This window comes from Rhinatrema bivittatum, chromosome 1, assembly GCF_901001135.1.
Source record: "Rhinatrema bivittatum chromosome 1, aRhiBiv1.1, whole genome shotgun sequence".
In the NCBI taxonomy this organism is placed as follows: Eukaryota; Metazoa; Chordata; class Amphibia; order Gymnophiona; family Rhinatrematidae; genus Rhinatrema; species Rhinatrema bivittatum.
In genome coordinates, this window is record NC_042615.1 from 638,790,825 (window position 1) to 638,811,995 (window position 21,171).

At 46.9% G+C, this 21,171-nt stretch overlaps 1 protein-coding gene across 16 annotated transcripts in view; it reads right to left on the reverse strand.

Annotated features, from left to right (window-relative positions):
* The window catches only part of PPIP5K2 (diphosphoinositol pentakisphosphate kinase 2), a 620,162-nt gene that overhangs the window by 124,001 nt on the left and 474,990 nt on the right, over nucleotides 1-21,171 (reverse strand). For all 16 annotated transcript variants that reach the window (XR_003852104.1, XM_029572559.1, XM_029572550.1 and 13 more), the window contains one exon: nucleotides 14,759-14,875. Coding sequence is in view for 15 of the 16 variants with exons in the window: in XM_029572559.1 (XP_029428419.1) it covers nucleotides 14,759-14,875 (117 nt within the window). In the remaining variant the exon portion in view is untranslated. The remainder of the gene's footprint in view (nucleotides 1-14,758; nucleotides 14,876-21,171) is intronic.

The window sequence follows — 21,171 nt, forward strand, 5'->3', positions numbered from 1 at the left end:
TAAAACATATCTTACAAGTTGTGCACTGCAATGAAGGTCTCTCTGTTAGTTCTCACATCTCACTTTGTCATTACTATTATGTCTGCCCAACATATCAGATGGGAATGAGACCTTCAGACCTAAAATATGGTGATTCTGTCAGTCATACACACTGCCAACAATCAAGAGGCAAGCAGCCATCTTAGCATTTCCTCAGGTTATGACCCTATATTATACACAAACTATTCTAATAGGGGAGAGTAGAAAGAAGGGTCAAGAACACAAATGGGGTTTAATGTTACCATCTGTATGGTGCAAGAGAAGGATAACTGTTTTTATGAAGCTGTCATCTATTCTTCCATGAACAGTATAGTATGGTAACTGGGGATCAAATATGGACTCCACATGACAGTGCATACAGTGAGTCACACAACATATTAGTGACAGTTTTTTCAAGGTACAGATAATGGTCAGTTTTTTCATATATTTTAAATATTTTTTTAAACAATGACTAGCCATTTTACAAAATAAGATAGATATGATTTGCATAATCTATTTCAAATGTAGCTTTTTTTTCTTTTTGAGCAGAATATAGATGTTTCCTGCTTTGATTTTGAACACAGAGTTTTGGCAAGCTTTTGCAGATAAGCTGGGAACCTAAGGAGAGAGAGAGCAAGAATAAGTGAGAATAGGTAGGGTAGCCATAAGATTGGGTCACAAAGTGTTAATGGTCAGCAGACATCTCAGACAAACTTTAAGACAGGAATAACCCTCAAGAAGAAATGCAGACCACAACTCAGACAACAGATGACAATCACCCCTCTCAAAGCAGGTGACAAAGACTGGGCTAATAAGTAGGGTAATGCCCCCTGAATAGCCACATCCAACTAACAAGTGAACTCCGGGCTATCAAAGCCAACTGCAAGGCTTATTGACCACCCACAGTTCTAAGGGGGGAGATCCTGCTTTGGGGAACAAACATGAATTCCAGAACTTTTGGAGAGCAGCCTGCAAAGACAGAACAAGAGAGAGAGAGTGAAGGACATAGGGGAGATGGACTGGTTGACTTGAGGAAACTCGCCCTGTAGAGAGTCAGCTGGCCATTGATTTCTGAATAGCTTAATTCAAGTGACATAAATCCTAGATGGGAGTTAAATATTTCCTTTTAGGAGTACTTACAGGTCAATCCAGTACCGAGCGGTAGGAAGAGCTGCGTTAGTGCCCGGCGCACCCGTGGTTGCCGCACGCACAGTGCAGCTCACCTACTGCTCGATCCTGTATGTAAATAGCTTGCAAATGCAAGCTGCGTCTAAGAAGAGTCCGTGAAGCGATAGGCCCGCGCAGCTCGATCCTGTATGTAAATAGCTTGCAAATGCAAGCTGCGTCTAAGAAGAGTCCGTGAAGCGATAGGCCCGCGCAACCCATTTTACTGTATAGAGCGCCTATACATTAACCTGGGTGCGCGGGCCTAACGCTTCACGGACACGCTGGTATCTGTCATTTCAAATGTCATTTGAAATGACAGGTACCAGGAAGTGGCCAGTTCTCCGACGCTCGGGATTGTCAGCCCTCTCCCCTCCTCCCGAAGCAAGGCGCAAAAAGAAGCCTTGCTCCGGGAGGAGGGGAGACAGGACTGGCAGTGTAAAGCGAAAAAAAAAGTAGCAAGAGCGAGGGGAGAGAGGACGGGCAATCCTACGCTCGGGATTGCCAGTCCCCCCTCCCCTCCTCCCGAAGTAGGGCGCGAAAAGCAGCCTTGCTCTGGGAGGAGGGGAGGGGGGACTGGCAGTGTAAAGCGACGAAGCGACTTACTTTTTGCAGCCCCCCTCCGGACATCGGCGAGGACGACCGCGGCTCTCCTCTCCTGCCTCCAACTGCCCGCAAAGATAGACGCCTGCACGGGGGAAAGAGGCCTCTGTTCATGCAATTGGGCCGCTCAAGACGTGACGTCACATGCCGTGACGTCAAACGTCGTGACGTCACGCCTTGAGTGGCCCAATTGCACGAACAGGGGCCGCTTTCGCCCGTGCAGGTGTCTATCTTCGCGGGCAGCTGGAGGCAGGAGAGGGGGTCGTCATCGCCGATGTCCGGAGGGGGCTGCAAAAAGTAAGTCGCTTCGTCGCTTTACACTGCCAGTCCTCTCTCCCCTCCTCCCGGAGCAAGGCTGCTTTTCGCGCCTGCCTCGGGAGGAGGGGAGAGAGGACTGGCAGTCCCGAGCGTAGGATTGCCCGTCCTCTCCCCTCTCTCTCTTTTTGGCGTCCATCATCGCGGGCAGCTGGAGGCAGGGGAGGGGAGCTGCGGTCGTCCTCTCCGATGTCCGGAGGGGGGCTGCTGCTCCCCTCGCTCTCTTGCTACTTTTTTTTTTTTCTTTTTTTCCGCTTTGGTTGCTTGCTTCGGGAGGAGGGGAGAGGGCTGACAATCCAGAGCGTAGGATTGCCTGTCCTCTCTCCCCTCGCTCTCTTGCAACTTTTTTTTTCGCTTTTTTTTTTTTTTTTTTGCTTCAGGAGGAGGGGAGAGGACTGGGGCTGCCCCGGAGACCAGCACCCATGGACGCGGCCAGGGCAGGAGAGCGGGGGCTGGGGGAAAGTTTGCTGCCTACCCTTACCCCTGCGTCTAACGCAGGGGTAAGGGTAGGCGGTAAGTTAGCAGGTTAAACGCGCGGCAAAACAGCAGGGTAAAATAGTGATAGTCGGGGCGCGCGTTATGGTGGTACTTGTGCAAGGTGAGCCAGTGAGGCAGACATTGCTCGGACCTGGTGCGCGTTTGGGTGAGAAGGTAAGCTGACATTTTGCTTCTGGTGACAAAATTGAATGCATTGGACAATCCAGCTAGAGATAGTCCGTTTGGCTACTGGGAGCCCGGCACGTTCAGATTGAAGGAGACGAACAATTGCGATACACAGGTGTCGGACTGTGTGCGGTGCTTGTAATACGTCAATGCCCTTTTGCAGTCCAACGTGTGTAACAAACGTTCTCTATCGTTCTGATGTGGCTTGGGAAAGACCGTTGGTAATTCAATGGATTGATTCAAATGAAATTGCGTGATTACCTTCAGGTAGGAAGGAGGGATGAGTCCGCAATACGACCTTGTTATGGAAGAATTGCAGATATGGAGAGTAGTGTACTAACGCCTGTAGTTCATTCACTCTGCGGGCTGACGTCAGCATGATTAGAAATACCACCTTCCACGTTAGGTATTTGATATGAGCTTTCTCCACTGGTTCAAATGGTGCCAGCATTAATTGTTCCAGCACCAAGTTGACATTCCACAGAATCAGCGGTTTGGCAATGGGAGGTCTGAGATGCATGAGGCCTTTCAGAAACCTTGAGATAAACGGATGAGCCGAAATGGGATGTCTGTTGTACAGTCTGTGGTAGGCAGTTATGGCACTAAGGTGTATTCTGATTGACGAGGTGGCAAGGCCCGCCTGATACAAGGTGTGTAGGTAATCCTATAATTTTTCTGGCGAGCAATCTAAGGGAGGTATCCCTTCTGAGGAACACCACGTCGTGTAACGCTTACACTTGAAACTGTAGTTTCTACGTGTAGAGGGTTTCCTTGATGCTAGAAGGATGGTTTGCGCTGAGTGTGATATACCATGTTCCTTCCATAAGCGCCGTTCAATCTCCACACCGTTAGATGTAAGGAGGTGTACATGGGATGTACCAGGGTTCCTGTTTTGCGTGAGAAGGTCCTCCCTGTTTGGTAGTAGCATGGGGTCCGCTACTGATAGATGAAGTAGATGAGTGTACCACGGTTGACGTGGCCATGCAGATGCGATCAAGGTCAGTTGCGCTGTATCTTGTATGCACTTTTGTATGGTACGTGTTATGAGAGGAATTGGAGGGAATGCATACATGAGGGGTTCCGGTCCATGGTAGGAGGAACGCATCCTGAGCTATCCGAGCGTCGCTGGCCCAAACATAACAAAAACATGGAAGTTTTGTGTTGAGTTCCGTGGCAAAGAAGTCTATGGTCGAACTCCCCACTGTTGCAACAATTCTTCCGCTACTTGATGGTGAAGGGTCCATTCGTGCGGATAAAATATTCGGCTGAGGCGGTCGGCCTGAGTGTTTACCGCTCCCGGCAAGAACGTGGCCTGCAGACATATGGAGTGCCTGGCCGCATGTTCCAGGATCTGTAGGGTTTCCCTGCAAAGGGACCAGGAACCAGACCCACCTTGTTTGTTGATGTAGTACATCGCGATTTGGTTGTCGGTGTAGACCATTACCCTGCGGCCTCTTAAGTGCGGAAGGAATACTTGTAGAGCGTTTTTTTTATCGCCCTGAGTTCCAATAGGTTGATTTGAAGGACTTGTCCTTCTGTCGACCACCTGCCTTGTGTTTGTAGATGGTCTAGATGCGCCCCCCAGCCCTTCCGGGAAGCATCTGTGGTAAGGACAGCATTGTGTGGAGGAGTTGAGACTAACGCTCCCGTCCGTAAATTCGTCCCTCGGAGCCACCACTGAATATCGCGCAGCATCGCCTGATGGAACTTCACCCAGGTCGAGAGCGACTGTGTGTGTTGCTTCCATTGTCGTTTGAGTCCCCATTGCAGGCGACGCATGTGGAGTCGCGTGTTGGGAACCGTGTGAATAGCCGCCATGTGCCCCAGGACAGTTAATATCTGTCTCACAGATGGTGTTTGGACTAGGCTTGTGGCTCAGAAGAGGCGGCGCATATCGAGCCTCCTCTCTCTGGGCAAGAATACTCTGGGGCTCTGATGGTGTTGAGAGCCGCTCCGATGAATTGAATCGATTGTGTCGGAACGAGAGTGGATTTCTGATAATTGATGAGGATCCCCAACCCATGTAGGCACTGCATGATCTGATGCAAGTCGTTGCTGAGTGTCTGGGGTTCGGATGCCACAAGCAGCCAATCGTCCAAGTAGGGAAATATCGTTATGCCCCGTTGACAAAGGTGGGCCACCACCACTGACATATACTTGGTGAAGAATCTGGGGGCCGCTGAGAGTCCAAAGGGGAGAACCCGATACTGGTAATGTCGATTCTGAAACTGGAACGACAGGTATTGCCATGACAACGGGTGCATTGGAATATGCGTATAGGCATCTTTCAAGTCTATGGAACACATCCAATCCCCAGGTTGCAGAAGCGGAAGGATTGTTTTCAGGGATACCACCTTGAATTTTTCTTTGACCAAGTGTTTGTTCAACTCTCTGAGGTCCAATATAGGTCTCACACCCCCTGATTTCTTGGGAATTAGGAAATATGGTGAGTAGAATCCCTTATCGCGAGTCGGAGTTCGTATTCGGCCAATCGCTCTCTGTTGTAGAAGGATGTGATTTCCTGTTGTAATTGTAGCTGCCCTCCCCGTGCTTGGGGCGGCAACAAGTGTGGCAGATTGGGTTTGACCTTAAAGTGTAGCTGGTATCCCTGTCGCACTCTCTCCAGAACCCATTGATCTGTCGTGATGGCCTCCCAGTGCGGTACAAAAAACAGCAGGGTAGGCGATCCAGTACAGCCGTGAGGAAAAAAACAAAGAAATGGATGCCACAAGATAGTCCTTTTCAACGTTTAATCAAGGAGACGTAAAATTCTTATAAACATGCCCGACTTTGGCCGAGTTTCGCCACCAATGGTGGCTGCCTCAGGGGCTACAAACAAACATATATAGGTGTTTAATAACTCATACATCATATTAAAAGCATAAAAATTAAAAATAAATAAATACATAATTCAAAAGGATTTTTGAATAAATAAAAACTATGTAAATTCTATCAGAGTGACAATGGACAATGGAATTTCATCTTAAAAAAAGGAGAAAAACTGCTTAAGAAGAACTACAAACAATTTCAAAAAAGTTAAATGACCCCAAACCTGCTAGTAATATCACCTTGCTTTCTATATACAGCAACTTGATCATTGCTGTTACCCTGCACAGCACTATGAGTGACCAATTGATATTACTAGCAGGTTTGGGGTCATTTAACTTTTTTGGGTTTTGTGTTCTGATTTATTATTTGAGCATATGGGGTATTCTGGAGAGAGGACATATTTTATTGAGTCCAATGATTGTACAACAAATATTTCCTTACACTAGTATTTTGTTTTATGTGTCACATTAGTAACATTAATCACTTGAATCATATATCAATGTATGGTTTATATATGATTGAACCACTGAATTATATTTTATAATATAGCTGATCATGATTTATTATTTTTAAATAGACATAGATATACATTTGATCTTATTTGGACCACCATCTGAATACTGCTCTGTGACCAACAAGGTGTCTTTTATATTCATTATTGAAAATATTTTTGTATTGTTGAAATTGTTTGTAGAACCGCGTCGGAGGAAACGATGGGTTGTGGGTCAATGATTGGACCGCTACCGCCTGGTCCTTCAGGTTAGCCACCGTCTCCTGAAACTTATCTCCGAAGACATTGTCCCCCTTGCATGGGATATTTGCCAACCGTTCATGCAGTTCTTCTCAAATGGCACTGGACTGAAGCCAGGCCATCCTGTGGGCATCGATAGCAGTTGCTGAAGTGCGAGCTGACGATTCAAATCCCTCATACACCGTCCTTATGAGGAGCCGAATCCCCTCTTCCAGGTTCTGAACTGGGAGGCATAGTGACTCAGGTGCCCTGTCAAAGTTGGGCAGCGCCCCTTTCAAGGCTTGCACACTTTCATAGAGGTACTGCACCAAATAAAATTGGTGCTGGCTGATCCGAGCCGAAAGCATCGAAGACTGGTACGCCTTCTTTCCAAAGTCATCCAAGAGGCGTTGTTCCTTTCCTGGCGGTGCCGAGCTGTGTAACCTGGATCTCTTTGCCCGTTGCATCACTGATTCCACGATCAGGGACGAGTGTGGAAGCTGGGGTGTAGAATAAAATTGTGATTTTTGCATGCAGAATTTCAAATCCAATTTCCGGGACACCGGTGTTGTAGTGTAAGGGGACTCCCACATCTTCTCCAGTACAGAGTCAAGCACCTTATGCGACGGGAGTGCTGTGGGTTCCGCCGGAATATCAAAGATCTTTAGGATTCCCATCGTCTCCGCCCGTGGATCTGGAACCTTCTGTACTTCCAAATTGAGAAGGGCTCCCATCTTATCTAGACATTTCGGGTACAATAGATCCTCAGGCGGCGAGTACGGTTCCGGCGAGTACGGTTCCGCCATGTCCTCTGGGGGATCGGATGGGTATCCCGTGGATGACGGAGATAATGGAGACTATGGCGGGGACTCCGGATCCCCGACAGGGGGTGACGTCACCTTCTTCGGTGCTACGGGTGCAGATGGGAGAGAGGCCCGTGGGGAGAGACCTTAGGTGGTCTCTGCATACGATGTGCTCTGTTCAGGCTCCGGTTCCCCTTGAGGGGAAGGAGGAGTGCTTTCCCTAGAAGATGGTGAAAGGTGGAAAGTGGAGTCTAGGACCTCAAAGAAACCTGCTAAGGCGGTGGACAGCTGAGAAAAGGCTTCTTTCGTCTGTGTGGGCATTTTTGGACTCACTGCTGTAGCTCTGGGAGATGGTGCCGGGGGCGTTATTCCCAAGTCCAACAGACACTTTTTAGGAACCAGTTGATGCATGGCTGAGTCATCTCTGCGATGATCGGGGCTCCATGACCGCACCGGCGATCTGTCCCCCAGGGAGGACTCAGACGAGGACGTAAGGTGGACATACTCTTCCTCCGAGTGCACTGAGGACCTGCCTCCTTTCCCACTAGTAAGGGACCCCGACCTGTCGGTCACCTGAGGACTAGGGTGCTTTAAACTCGGGGAGGTCTCGGGTGATGTACTCTCTCTCCCGTGAGGTCAATGTTTCGGCTTTCCATGTCCCTTGTGCTTTTCTCTCCTACCCCGACTGTGTGGGGCAGGCTGGAACGTATTTTGGCCCCTTGGCGGCGAAGCCGGCAAGGGTAACCCTGTTCCACTGTTCTGCGCCGGGCGCGTCGAATGTGTCCGCCCGACAACTTTGATTTATGCGTCGTGTGCTTCGAGGGTTGCAGCTTCGGCGCCGACTCCTGTAGCACAGTCTTTGATCTCAGCTCTGTCTACGTTCCTTGCGTCGATATCGACGCCGAATGCGCCGATGTTCGTGCATCCGGCGCCAGTTGGGGCAGCCGCCCCTTGTTTTCCTCGATCCTCGGCGCATGCTTCGGTTTGTGCACCGATCTGGGCACTACCGGCACCCTGTGCCTTGCTTCCCTAGGCTCAGGTGTCTGCGATGTCTACGTATCCGACGCACAACCAACGCTTCAGCATAAGAGCGTGGGCATCTCCTCCGCCATGCGTCGTTACCAACTTTGCTCCTCGGCCTTGCCACGGTGAGTCGCGCCGATCCCGGCTTGGACTCGGGGCACGATGGCCAACTTCCAGGCCTCCAGTCCTGGAGGTGGAAGCTGCTCATCTTACCGGAGCCGTCCGGTGGTGATCCGGTCCAGGTGAAGAGTGGGCCTCCGATGGAGTAGCACCCCCCCGAATCCTCACCTCGTAGCTTCAGGGCTCTCCGCCGGCGAGCCTGCGGCGACATCCTGCCACAGTGCTTGCATGCGGCCTGTTGATGGTCTGGTCCCAGACACCTGTAGCACCGATTATGTCCATCGGTTATGGAGATGATCTTGCCACAGCTGCAGGGCTTAAATCCCGAGGGCCTCGGCTCCTGTCTTTTGGACATTTTTAGTTTTCTTTCCGTCTCTTCACAAGAGTTGCTGAGAAGAACTCTAGCTTCGCGTACGCTCCCGCGCGCGGAAAAAACAGACTGAGGAGAGTCGTTTTTTCTGCGCGGGAAGGCACGAGCAGCCACAAAGAGCAAAACTCTGTATCTACTACAAAGCTCCGCCTCCTGGGCCCTGATGGACAGTTCCCATGACAGCATGGCTAATTCAGCCCTGCTATCAACGGGAAAAATTCTTGTCAGGAATCTCTAGAGAGCTCCTTAACCCACATGGCTACTGCTACGCGGAAAAAAAAAGAGACTGAAGGGGGATCCTTGCTGGATGCAGGGTTAGTGCCATGCTAGGCATGCCCAGTAGGTGCCAGTCAAAGTTCTAGAAACTTTGAGAAAAGAGTTCCATGATTGGGCTCTATCCTGATGATGTCACCCATATGTGAGGAGTACCATCCTGCTTGTCCTGGGAGAATATTTCTTTATGAAGAAAATAGTGAATGTATGGAATAACCTCTCAATGGTGGAGATGGGGAAAGAGACAGAACTCTTGAATAAACACAGAGGATTGTTGAGAGAGAAGAAAGGTTTGTAAATCTAAGCAGGTATGGATGGGCCTTATTGTCTTTATCTGCCATCATGTTCTGTATTTCTATATTGGTAAAGAGTGTTATCTGAGGATAGCAGGATAATCAGCCATAAGAGAGGATGACATTGCATAATTGCACAGAGACAGATGGCTTCACAGAAAGTTCTGGAAAAGCTTTTGAGGTTTTCTGCGCATTCATGGAATGTAATGGGTGGTGAATATTTGAACTGAACTCCATGTCAAAGCTTTGCAATCTCCTCAGTGGAGGCCAGTCTTAGATGGGCAACTGATGTCACCATAGCTTCACATGCCACTAAGCCTTTGAATGTCCATCAAGAGTCAAACCCACCTGGGCATAATAAAATAAGATACAATCTGCTATCCAATTAGTTATTGTTTTCCTGGGGGACAGTGTGTCCAACTGGGTTTGTTTTGCATGCAACTTGATAACATGAACCTTATTCCTAAACCAGAATAAGCTGGGAATGATCTTAATCTCTTAAACTGACTGCTAGTGCTCTTCTTGGTACTTGCATCATGCCAAAGAGCCTCCAGACTTATTTGGGTCAAAGAAAACAAAAAGCTAGATGGACCTTCTAAGGCACGGGTGGCCAACTCTGGTCCTCAAAAGCCACAAACAAGCCAGGTTTTTAGGATAGTCACAATGAAAATGAATAAGGTACATTTGCATACAATGAAGGTAATACATGCAGGACAGCTTTCTGAAAGGGGATTGGTCCTTTCACTGACATGTGACAGTGAATGGACCAATCGGCAGGAAGTGAAGGAGTGAATAAATTAATATCAAGTGCCTGACACTTAATATTACTGTTTTCACTCCTTCTCTCATAGCAGGCAGGGGCTCCAATTGGGCCAGACCTTGGGGATGCTGCTTTCTGTGGTTCCCCCTATGAAGAATCACAGAAAGGAGGATTTATTTTTTGTTAAGACCTTGAGTGGGACATAATTAGCTTTTTGTGGTTCCTCCTATTTACTATCACTAGGATACTAATAGAAAGAACCACAAAGCGAGATTTATTTTTTTACATCATCCCTTGAGCTTGCATGCTTTAATGCCTGCTCCCGGGTAGGCATTACATTTGGAGCATTAAAATGGGTACCATGGCCGTGTCACAATTTTTTGCATGGAGGTGGGGGGTAATAGCTAATAGTTCCATCAACATTAATTTACATGTGATGGGCGCTATTAGCTATGCTCTGGTTTGGACACGTGTTTTGTACGTGCTAATCCCCTTATTGCATGAGGGATTTTGGATGCACAACCAAGTATGTGTAAAGCTGTGCGCTCAGCCAAGTGCACTATATTGCATCAGCCTGTTTCTGAGTTTGTTTTAGTTGTAAACAATGAGGTTTATCATGCATTCTATATGACAGTGAACCTGTAATACAGATATAACTGATAATGAAACAGCAATAAGCTATTACAAAAGAAAAAAATTACTAGGTAAAAGTAAAAAAAAACCAAAAACAGTATTCACTCTTCACAGACTCTCTCCCTCCCCGCCTCACACTCTGCCCACCATCTCTCTGAACACTGCTCAGTTGCTCTGTCCTTCTATATCCCCAACCCCCACATTCTGCCCAGGCTTTTTCACTCTGTCTCTCTACACTCTGCCCATTCTCTCTCTCTCTGCCACACTACTTCCTACTCACAGTACAGCCTCTGTCTGGGAGGATGGGCAGACTAGAAGGGTCATACGGTCTTTTTCTGCTGTCCTGTTTCTATGTTTCTCTCATACCTCCACACACTGTCCAGTCTCTGTCTTTCCATACTCTGCCCAGCTTCTCTCTCCTCCTCACTCCCTCACTCTATCCAGCCTATCAGCCTCTCTCCACCATCCTTATGCTCTGTCTAGTCTCTCTCCCCTACCCACACACACTGCCTAGTCTCTCTCTCTCTCTCTCCACATTCTGGCCAGCCCCTGGGTCTCTCCCCTAAATCCCATCCTCCACTCTCTTCCTAGTCTCTCATATTCTCTCTCTGCATTCTACAAAGCCTATGTCTCTTTTCCCTTTCCCCATACTTTCACTGAGTCTCTGCATTCTCCCCAGCCTCTTCTCCCCCAACCCTAAAGACTGCCCAAGCTCTATTTCTCCCCTTCCCCGAGCTTCTGTCTCTCACCTTCCCCACACTCAGCTCAGTCTTTCCTTCTTTCAGCAGTTTCTCAATTTTCCCTGCCTCACCCCACTCATGCTGTTTCTTATCTGGCCGTGGCTTCTTCTTTCAAATTCCCATGGCTGACAGGTGAGCTTCAGCCCAAGATGTAAATTTAAAAAATTGTTTTATTCTATTTACTTGCTTGTTAGAGCAAGGTAGTGCTCCTTTTATGGTTGGGTGTCCCTTGAGCCCTGAGCTGGTAGAGGCTTGTGGCACCCTGTTTTGATTTGCCTTTTTACATTGTGAGCACCCAGGCAAGGGAATAAGGCCAGCAGATGCAGGAAAGTCAGCGTCCCACCTCTGAGGGACAGACAAGCAGAGAGCACACTCCCGATGGGCTCCCCCCTGCAGTTGGTAAAGTCCCTGAAGAGCTACATGGCAGCCTATAGCAAAACCTAGAAGGGAGGGGTGGTATTGCAGTCAGGTGTTCCATGCAGGCAGGAGCAACGTGTGAGACAGAGAGAGTGGCTCAAGGCAGCTAGCAAGGTGTCTGGGTTGTCCTTTAGAACCTCTTGCAACTTTGAACTTACTTTTGTATGGCTGCAATCCGAGGTGCAATGCTCTGCAGATTGAAAGGGGTGCTACAGTTTCAGGACCAGCAGCAGAGGCAGTTCCTCCCAAGTCCCAGCGGTGGTCCGTTCTGCTTCTTCCGGACTTTTTTAAGCAGTGAGCAAGCTGTAGCTCAAGCGAGAGGGAGGAGTAAGAATGGTTGTTGCTGCTTCTGCCCTTCTGATTACAAGTATAGGAGGAGGAGAGGCAGGGGTCAGAGGCAGAGTCGTTGTGAGGGGCAGCCCCCGACATCCTGTTTGTTTTGATGCCTATGGCCGTATTAACGCCTGCCCTACAGAGATGCACAATACAAAGTGGGAAGGACTCCGCTGACAACCCCTGTGATGTTGCAGCCAGGGCAAACACACTCCGTTTGCCCCCCACCCCTAGTCCCGGCACTGCTCCTTCCTATTCCAGAAAGACCAACAGACACTGTATTGGAGAATCCAAAGGAACAAACTAACTCCCCTCAACATCCAGGCTATGAATAGATGTTGGGGTGAACTAATAACATTCCTGGATTCTGTGTGAATTGAGTAGTAAATTGTGTAACCTGATAGGTTTTCTGATGGATAACTCCCAAAGGAATGAAAACTAAACCTCTCTCTGCCAAGGAGAATCATTGTTCATCGGTTTCTTCTGAGATCTATTAAAGTATGCACAACCAAGGCATAAGATGTGTACATAAAACTCCAATGAAGGCAGAACATGTCTGATACTAATCTTCCCTTGGACCACTGCCTGGAGCAGGTGGTCTGGACCTCTATGTTAAATAATTTGCAAACAGATCTATCTTGAGTATCCCTGTTTGAGAAATATCCTTTTTGCCTCACCTGAGAAGGAAACCGCTTGTGAGGTCTAGTACAGTGGTTGCCAACCATTTTTTTCCCGTGGCACACCTGGCACAGGGGTCACTTTGTTGTGGCACACCACCCACTATTCCATCATCACTTTCTCTTCTCTTCCCTCTCCCTCTTGGCATCAGCACCTTCTTCCTTCCCTCTTCCCCCAGCATCATCTTCCCTATCCTATCCCCATCCCCCTTGCATCATCATCACCACCACCTTCCATCTCCCCCTGACATCATCTCCTTCCTTCTGCCTTCACCCCTCTCTCTCGCCCCTTGGCATCATCACCTTCCTTCTGCCTCCACACCTCTCCCTCCATCTCTTGCCATCTCCTTCTCTTTTCTTCCACCCCTCTACCTCACCCTATGGCATCATCAATTTCCCTCTCTCTCCATCACTTAGCATCATTTCCTCTTCCTCTCCCTCCACTCACCATACCAATCACCTTTTCCCTTTCCCTACCCGTAGACAGTCCTATGCTAGACGACCCTTTCGCCCGTACCAACAAGGCCGGATGGCTCCATACCTCCCCCCGCAGAGGACAACAGCACAAACTCCTCTCCCTAGACAGGGGAGACCAAGACCCCAAAGACAAACCCCTCAACAACTGCAGGTAACGACAAAGTCGACGCCCTCTTTTTAGGACCACTGCCACCACACCCACCGGGCAGGATTGCATTATGCCTACCGCACTGGGAGGAAAAAAAAAAAATGGATGCCACAAGATAGTCCTTTTCAACGTTTAATCAAGGAGATGTAAAATTCTTATAAACATGCCCGACTCTGGCCGAGTTTGATATCCTAGCTGCATATACCCTGCTACAATAAGAACAATTGCACTGACTGGGTACTGGTAATATAACCTGGTTTAAAATATTGAAATTTTGAAAATGCAAAAAAACCTTAAAAAAAAATTTCTGCAAAGAAACCGATGATTAAAAAATCTGTGACTGTCCGAATACTTACCTGTGACTGCACACTTACATAATTGGCAATTGAGGCTAATAGAGTAAAGCCCGCCATTTGTTTATGAGGTTTTCTCTGTCTCTATATATATAAGACTACATGGTATCAGCTATTCTTTATTGTTATTAAATATGATGCTGTTTTGAATTCAAGATCTCTGAGCAAATGCCATAACAGGGACATTATGCACTAGACTCAGATAGTGCATATAGACTTTGGGATCATACATAAGTGACAACTATGTTGCAGCAAGGCTATAGCACCTGGTCTTTTCTGGCACTGTGAGAAAAAAAGCCAATGTAAAATCAAAGGATGGCATTTTTATTCTGAAAGGGGTCATACAGAGCAGCAAAAACTTGGGGCCAAGTGACCTCATCAAAGAGACTGTATACTTAAGAGCAAACAAAATCTAATACTACTACTGGATGCAGGAGAAGGAAGAAAAGCCAAATGATGAAAAAAATACATAAAACTCTTAAAAGGAAAATACATTTGATTCCTGCTGCAGAAAAAAACAAACCGAGGATGCCTGGCAAGGTTGGGAATACATAAATTCTACTCATTCTCAGAAAATCCTGGAAGGCTTTTCCAGAAGATCATGAAATAGATTGTGTCAGCACTGCTGGATGACATTACCACTTGTGTGGACAATATATCCTACTTCTCCTCTGAAAATAAGTGATCACCTACAATTTTTTTGCTGATCTTTATCTCAAGTCCCAGAAAGGGAAAATTTGCCTTCAAACTTCACTGTACCTTTTGTATAAAATTCCCCAGTCAGAAAGCTCAAAAGAAAATTATCAAGACTCGAACACCTAGAATTTACAAGATAAGATCCTAATACATTCCTCCTCTGAAGGTCTCATACATTGTTAGCTGCTTGAAACTGAAAGGTAATATAGCAGTACACGATTTTCTCTCCACATATGTACACACTTACATATGTGGGAGTGTCAAAACTGCTGTACATGGATGATGAAATTCTTTGCAGCTTTTATTTCTGTAAACAATACCTCTCGGGAAGCTGGTCTGTAGCCAGATCCAGATGGTAAATTTTTATCTTCTTCACAGCCTTTGGCTCCAGGGCTGAAGTGCAATTCAACATGAAAACGCTCTTCAGAAGAAAGATCCTAAAATATTAATACATAGTTAACTCCATATGATGCTCATGCATACACATTTTATACAGACATGCTGAACAGGAAACAGGAACACACAGATTATGCTTTTCACAATTGTCATTTAAGTGATGAAAATATTGCCACTTGAAATAACTTGCAATAATTTAGCAAAATTTCAATTTACCCCATGATTTGACAATTTTCATGATATTTAAAATCTCTAATTTCTGCTAGGGATAGTCTGCTGTGTTAATCTGAAAATAATCTCTCCTTTTCATGTCACTTTTCTATCAGCATATCATCACTACTCTTGCTTTAAAACAGAATATTTAAAAATGCACTTTTTTCCAGTAATAAACTAACTAGAATGGGTTTGCCAGGAAACGTACTGAATTTTACCAGTGATTGGATTTTTAACTTACTTGCCATGGCATTTCAACTTAAGAACAGCTGCAAATGTTTATATAGTCAGGATGTTATACCCACGTAAACTATTGATTCAAAGGAACACATTATCTTTTTAAGATTTGTTAATGCATCTGGTTAGAGGTTTGCATGTTTATCTTTTTAAGATTTGTTAATGCATCTGGTTAGAGGTTTGCATGTTGTACTTCTTTAGCAAGAAACAGTAAATATTAAAACAATCTGCTTAATGTTTTTTCCCCCGTTCTAGTTTCTGTTCACCAAAATAAATTCTGATAATGACCTGGAAAAATGAGTAATTTTTTTCCATTGATTTTCTTCCTTTTTTGTTCTTGTAAAAATAAACTCTGCTAAATTTCAAGGAAAAAAAAAAAAAAAGAGGATTCCTTATAATACATTGGCATTGAGTTCAAGAGACTGGATGGGCTCGTCCTGCTGCTGGACTGCTGTTTGCATCTTAATGTTGTCAAGTTGCTAAAGTTATTTAAGGAGTGAGGATTCTGAATCCAATTTAAAGTCCCTTAAATTTATTACATGTATTTTTTGTTAATTTGTCAAAGACCTGGAATAAGACTACAGTTTGACAAATGCTAAGGGTGCCGTTATTGATCTTGACTGTAAAAAATTTCCCTCCCAACTGGGGCAACAGTTTGTATATCAAAAAATGTGATGTGGGGTGGGAGATCAAATCTAACAGCACTGATCACTACTCCAACAGGAAGCAGCTCCTTTACCTTTCCACTGCAAAATATCATCCTTGGTGCAGAAAACTTTTAACCAAACATACTATTAATTCAATTCAGCAAACATTTTGCAACATTTAAACTCACTGTCCTTCAATAAAATCTCTACTTACACCATTGTAAACAAACATTTTTGTAAGCGTAAGACAAAAATCATATTTTATCTATTTTCAAGTCCTCACACACCAGTAGATGCAATCTCTATCTGCCCTCCCTCAGGACTGAAAGCTACTCAGCCCTTGCCTCCCCTATTTATCTGTGCTTGATACACTCCTTCAAACTCCTTTGATTATTCACAATGCAAAGTAGTTTGACAAAGTTGTCCTCAGCTGTTCTGCTGTTCTGTCTATAACAATACTTGCAATTAACACCTTCTCAAATAAAACACTGATTTGAAATAAAAAGAAAATGGAAAGAACCAGGAAAGTCAGAAAACAGACAAAACGAAAGCAAAGAAGAGAAAAAAAAATGCTTAAACAACCAAGGGAGAGAGAAAAAAAACATTTTATATCCAGTTTAGGTAGTGGAATATGATTTCTGAAGTACTATTTTATATTCTATATACAATTTCTATATTTTGAAATTGTGTAAGTTTTGTTCTGCATGTAGTATGTATGCTTAAAATATACCATATATTGTTAGCATTTATTTTTGTGCAGCATGAAGTGAGGTAGGTAGAGCAATGTCCACTTGTATTCCCTCCTCCCATCTTTCTAAAGTGAGCAATGCAAACTTGAGCTGTGTGGCACTCCTTCCCTCTAATACAGCCTCCTCCATTCCTCACCAAGCCTCAAACTAGGATCATTGTGTCACGAACAGACAAAGCACTGAATCTGGGAGGTCAGGTAGGCCCCATGCCTGCCTGGCTGATGTAATATGGTGCCAGTCTTGCTGCTAGCCTGGTAGACCAGGGGGGAGGGGGGAGCATGTAGCCCTTCATGGGCTGGTTGGCTGCTTGCAGCCGTTAGGGTAGTGGTGTTTTAAATTTAACCACTGGGTTTTGAGGGAACTGATTGGTCCCCCGGGGGCTGGTATAGCTGGGAGTGGGAGGAGATGGGGTTGGGCGCCTTGCTGCATTTCCTGCCCTATCGCCCCATGGAGTCGAAGGAGGCGGCGGCAATACTGAGTGGGGAGAAGCCTTGCTGTTCTGGCGGTGGCTGACTTGTTTTGGTGGAGGAGGTTCGTGTCAGTGTGATGGAGGTGGCTGTTTCTTCCGTGGTGAGTCTCCAGGACATGGCAGCCACTTCGGGAGGGGGGGAGGGGGGTTGGGTTAGGCAGATTTGCCTGTTCTCGCGCGATTTCTGGGGGGCAGACTTCCTGTTCCCGGGTGCGCAGCAGCAAGGCCGCGCCTGCGACCAAGGTGGCAGGTGTTTCCTCTCAGCATCTGAGGTCTCTAGCCGTGCCTCCCCCCTCCTCCTCGCGAGACTTCCAAGCTGAGTTTGCCTGCACCACCAGCTCCTGCCTCAGCAATGCACATGGAGCTGTACGGTGCTGAAACTGCAGGCAGTGCTGTCAGAGGTGGAATCGCGAATGCTCCTCAGCCAGGGTTAGTGCTGGGCTCCAATCCAGGGATCTTGGTGAGGTTTCCTCCCTCTTATGGACCTCCTTCAGGTTCCACTTCCGGCCCTTGGCATGGGGCTTCTGCTCTTGGCTGGGACCCTTGGCGTCGGCCCCCCTTCTCAGATGGTTCTCAAGGGGCTTCTGGGGGCATGGGAGTGGCTGGGTGTTCTGGGCCTGCGGTTTCGGCTGCTCCTTTTTTGCAGACACATCCAGTTGCTGAGTCAGCTGATAGTCTTGGGCCTTCCCAGTGGGAAAGATGGCACAATGATCCTGTCTCCGCAGCTGCAAACCGTGCGAGTTCTGTTTCCAATCCCAGTGGGGTTGATCCTGCCAGTGGGTTACCGGCTGTTTCCGGCAGTGGGGTTACAAACTTGGGTCAGAATGCTTCGGCTTCCTTCTGCTTTAAAGAAGTGGGAGAAAGCTAGATGGAAGAATCGTTCCAGATCTAGTTCTTCTGACTCTTCATCCTCTTCCTCTTCTGCTTCCTTTGTCTCTATGCCTATGGGATCAAGTGAAAAAGGAGGCCTTAGCAAGAAAGGGCCGGATAGGGGGGCTCCATTGCTAGTCAGCTTATCAGAGTTATTGGAGGATGTTCCCAAATCCCTGAGAAAGAAAATCAGACAGCATAAGTATATTGATATCTTTCAGCTGTTAGAGGGAAGTAGGAGTAAGAGGAGGGATAAGAAGGAAAAAAAAGCGGCCTCAAGAGGTTTCCAGGGACTCAGAAGTGGGTAGCTCACAATGTCCTTAATTGAGTGAGGCGAAGTGACCCTTCTCAGTATGGGCCTCTGCTTGCGTATACGGACTCCATCCTGGCTGCTAGCCGCGTGTATGATGGGTGGTCATGGCTAAATTACGACGAGCACTTCTGTGACCAGATGGAAGAAAACAAATTTATGACCTGGGGCACGAGAGACACTGGGCTCTGGTTGACCCAGATAAATGCCAAGGCTGCATCTTCAGTGGGGGGGGGGGGTGTGTGTGTGTGTGTGTGTGTGTGTAACGTTACAGGTGCTGCTAGCATATCCAGAGGGCGGCTCTTTCATGCGGGAGCAGGATTATCGGATGTGTGTTGGAGATACAATCGTTCTGCCTGCAACTTTCCCGATTGTAAGTTCAAGCACATCTGCTCCAGCTGCTAAATGCACTATGGGATCCGGGGATGGGAACTTTGGGGGAGATAATGCAAAGAGCGCCCCTAAGTAAAAATTTTAGTCGGCCCCCATTTGTGCTGCCCTGGTTAGAGAGGTATCTGAAGGTCAAGGTGGCCCTTTTCTTACTTTGCGATTTTCAGTTTGGTTTTCATATTCCCTTCGTGGGGCCTATTGGCTTTGGGGGTAGGGCAGAATTGTCCGTCTGTTCATAAGTTGTCTTGTGGTGGCTGCCAAGTTGCAGGGTGAGATTGCTTTGGACAGAATCTTAGGCCCTTTCTCCATCTCTCCATTCGAGGACATGGTTCTGTCGCCTTTGACAGTAGTGCCAAAGAAGGAGCCAGGAAAGCTCCGTTTGATTCATAATTTTTCGTTCCCCGAGGGCAACTCTGTAAATGACTTCATTCCAAGGGACCTTTGCACTGTGCGGTATACTTCTTTTGCATCAGCAGTGGTCGTGGTCTGGTGTTGTGGAAAAGGGGCCTTGATGGCTAAGGTAGATAATGAGTCTGCCTTCCGCCTGCTCCCTATCCATCCCGAGTGTTTCCCTTTGTTGGGTTTTCATTTTAACAATGCTTTCTATTTCAATAGGTGCTTGCCCATGGGGTGCCCTATTGCGTGCGGTTTTGAAGCTTTTAGTTCATTCATTCACTGGGTGGTCACCGAAAGGGCGGGCGCAGAAAACGTTGTGCACTATCTGGACGACTTTCTGTTTGTGGGTGACTGCTTTATCGGCTTGCTTGCATTTGCTGTGTTGTTTTCAGAAGACTGTTTTTGAGTTTGGTATTCCTATAGCTGAAGGAAAGACAGAGCCCTTGTACTCGTTTGGTGAGTACGTGCAGAGAAGGTGGTGGCCTGAGAGAGCTGGTGTCCAGAATTTTGCTTTCTAAAAAAGTAACCTTGCATGAGATGCAGTCTTTAGTGGGCAGCCTGAACTTTTCTTGCTGGGTAATCTCTATGGGCAGGGTTTTCCTATGCAGGTTGACTTTCGGAATGTCTGGTGTGCGGAAGAGTGGTCATTGTATTCGCATCATACTGGGAATGCATGAGGACTTGATTATATGGGACCATTTTCTGTCTGACTTTAATGGCCTTTTGTTGTGGCAAAACGAGTCATTTTGAATCGCGATTTGGAGTTGTTTACCGACGAGGCAGGATTGGTTGGTTTCGGTGCCTATTTCCAGGCTTCATGTGTGGCCTGGTGAGTGGAAGGCTGCTGGTGTTACCAAGAACATTACCTTCTTTGAATTGTTCCCCAATGTTGTTTCTCTTTCTATGGGGTTCGCGTCTCTGAGACAAGAGGGTAGTGTTCTGGTGTGATAACCTTGGCGTCATTGAGTTTTTATTAATAAGCGTTCGGGTAAATGCATTGTAGTTTCAGATTTGTTGCATGAGTCTGTGCTGTGATGCATGGGTTTAAATATTACTGTTTGGGCTCGTCATGTTCCTGGGGTGTCTAACTCTGTGACTGATTCTCTTTCTCGTTGCAAGCTTGCTCTGGGAGCTTGCGGCAGAAGCGGATCAGCGCTGAGCGTCGGTCCGCCTTTCCTTTGGAGCTTCGGTTCCCAGAAGCATGGAAGCTGCTCCAGGCATCCTTAGCTCCTTCCACCTGGAACAGCTACATGAAGGCTACAGACAAGGTTGTGCCCTTCCTTGTAAGTTTGGGTTCGCAGTGGGGTCCAGTCCCAGACTGCTTCATTGTGCAATTCATTGAAAGAGCAGGGGGGGGGGGGGGGGGGGGAGAGCTTCAAAGGCTTCGGTCCCTAGGTAGCAGTCTGGGTTCTTCTTCATGAGGGCGCATGGATGGGGTTTTCCTATGGGGAGGGTCCTGGTCCGTCGTTTGCTGGGGTGGTCCCACGGTTATGCGCCTGAGCCTGATAAAACGTTCACCCATTACTCACGATATTTTGGATAAGTTGTGGAAAGTGTTAATATAAGAAGTGCCATGCTGGGTCAGACCAAAGGTCCATCAAGCCCAGCAACCTGTCTTCAACAGTGGCTAGTCCGGATCACTTGGAAGATCCTTTCCCTGTTTCTCATTCTCAGACATAAGAGTTGACAATTCCCACACCTGCCTAGATTTTTAAAATAAAGAAATAGATAGTAAGTGTTACTGGACCTGTCCTCCAGAAACACATCTAATCTTTTTCAAACCCCACTGTTATTTACTTTATGTAACCCCAATTAGGGTACATAATCTAACTATTCACCAGCAATCTCCACCTCAGGTGAACCCAGCCTTGGAAAACAGTTCAGTCCAAATGCATTCAAACAAATACAGGGTGTCTCCATCAAGTTCCACAGCCTTCCACAGTAAACACACAGCAGCAAAACCAAAATATCCTCAAGAGTGCAACAAACTCCTCAGCATAGGGGATTCATTCCTGGCAAAAGCCAAACACAGATCATGAGTAGCAGATCGGTCACT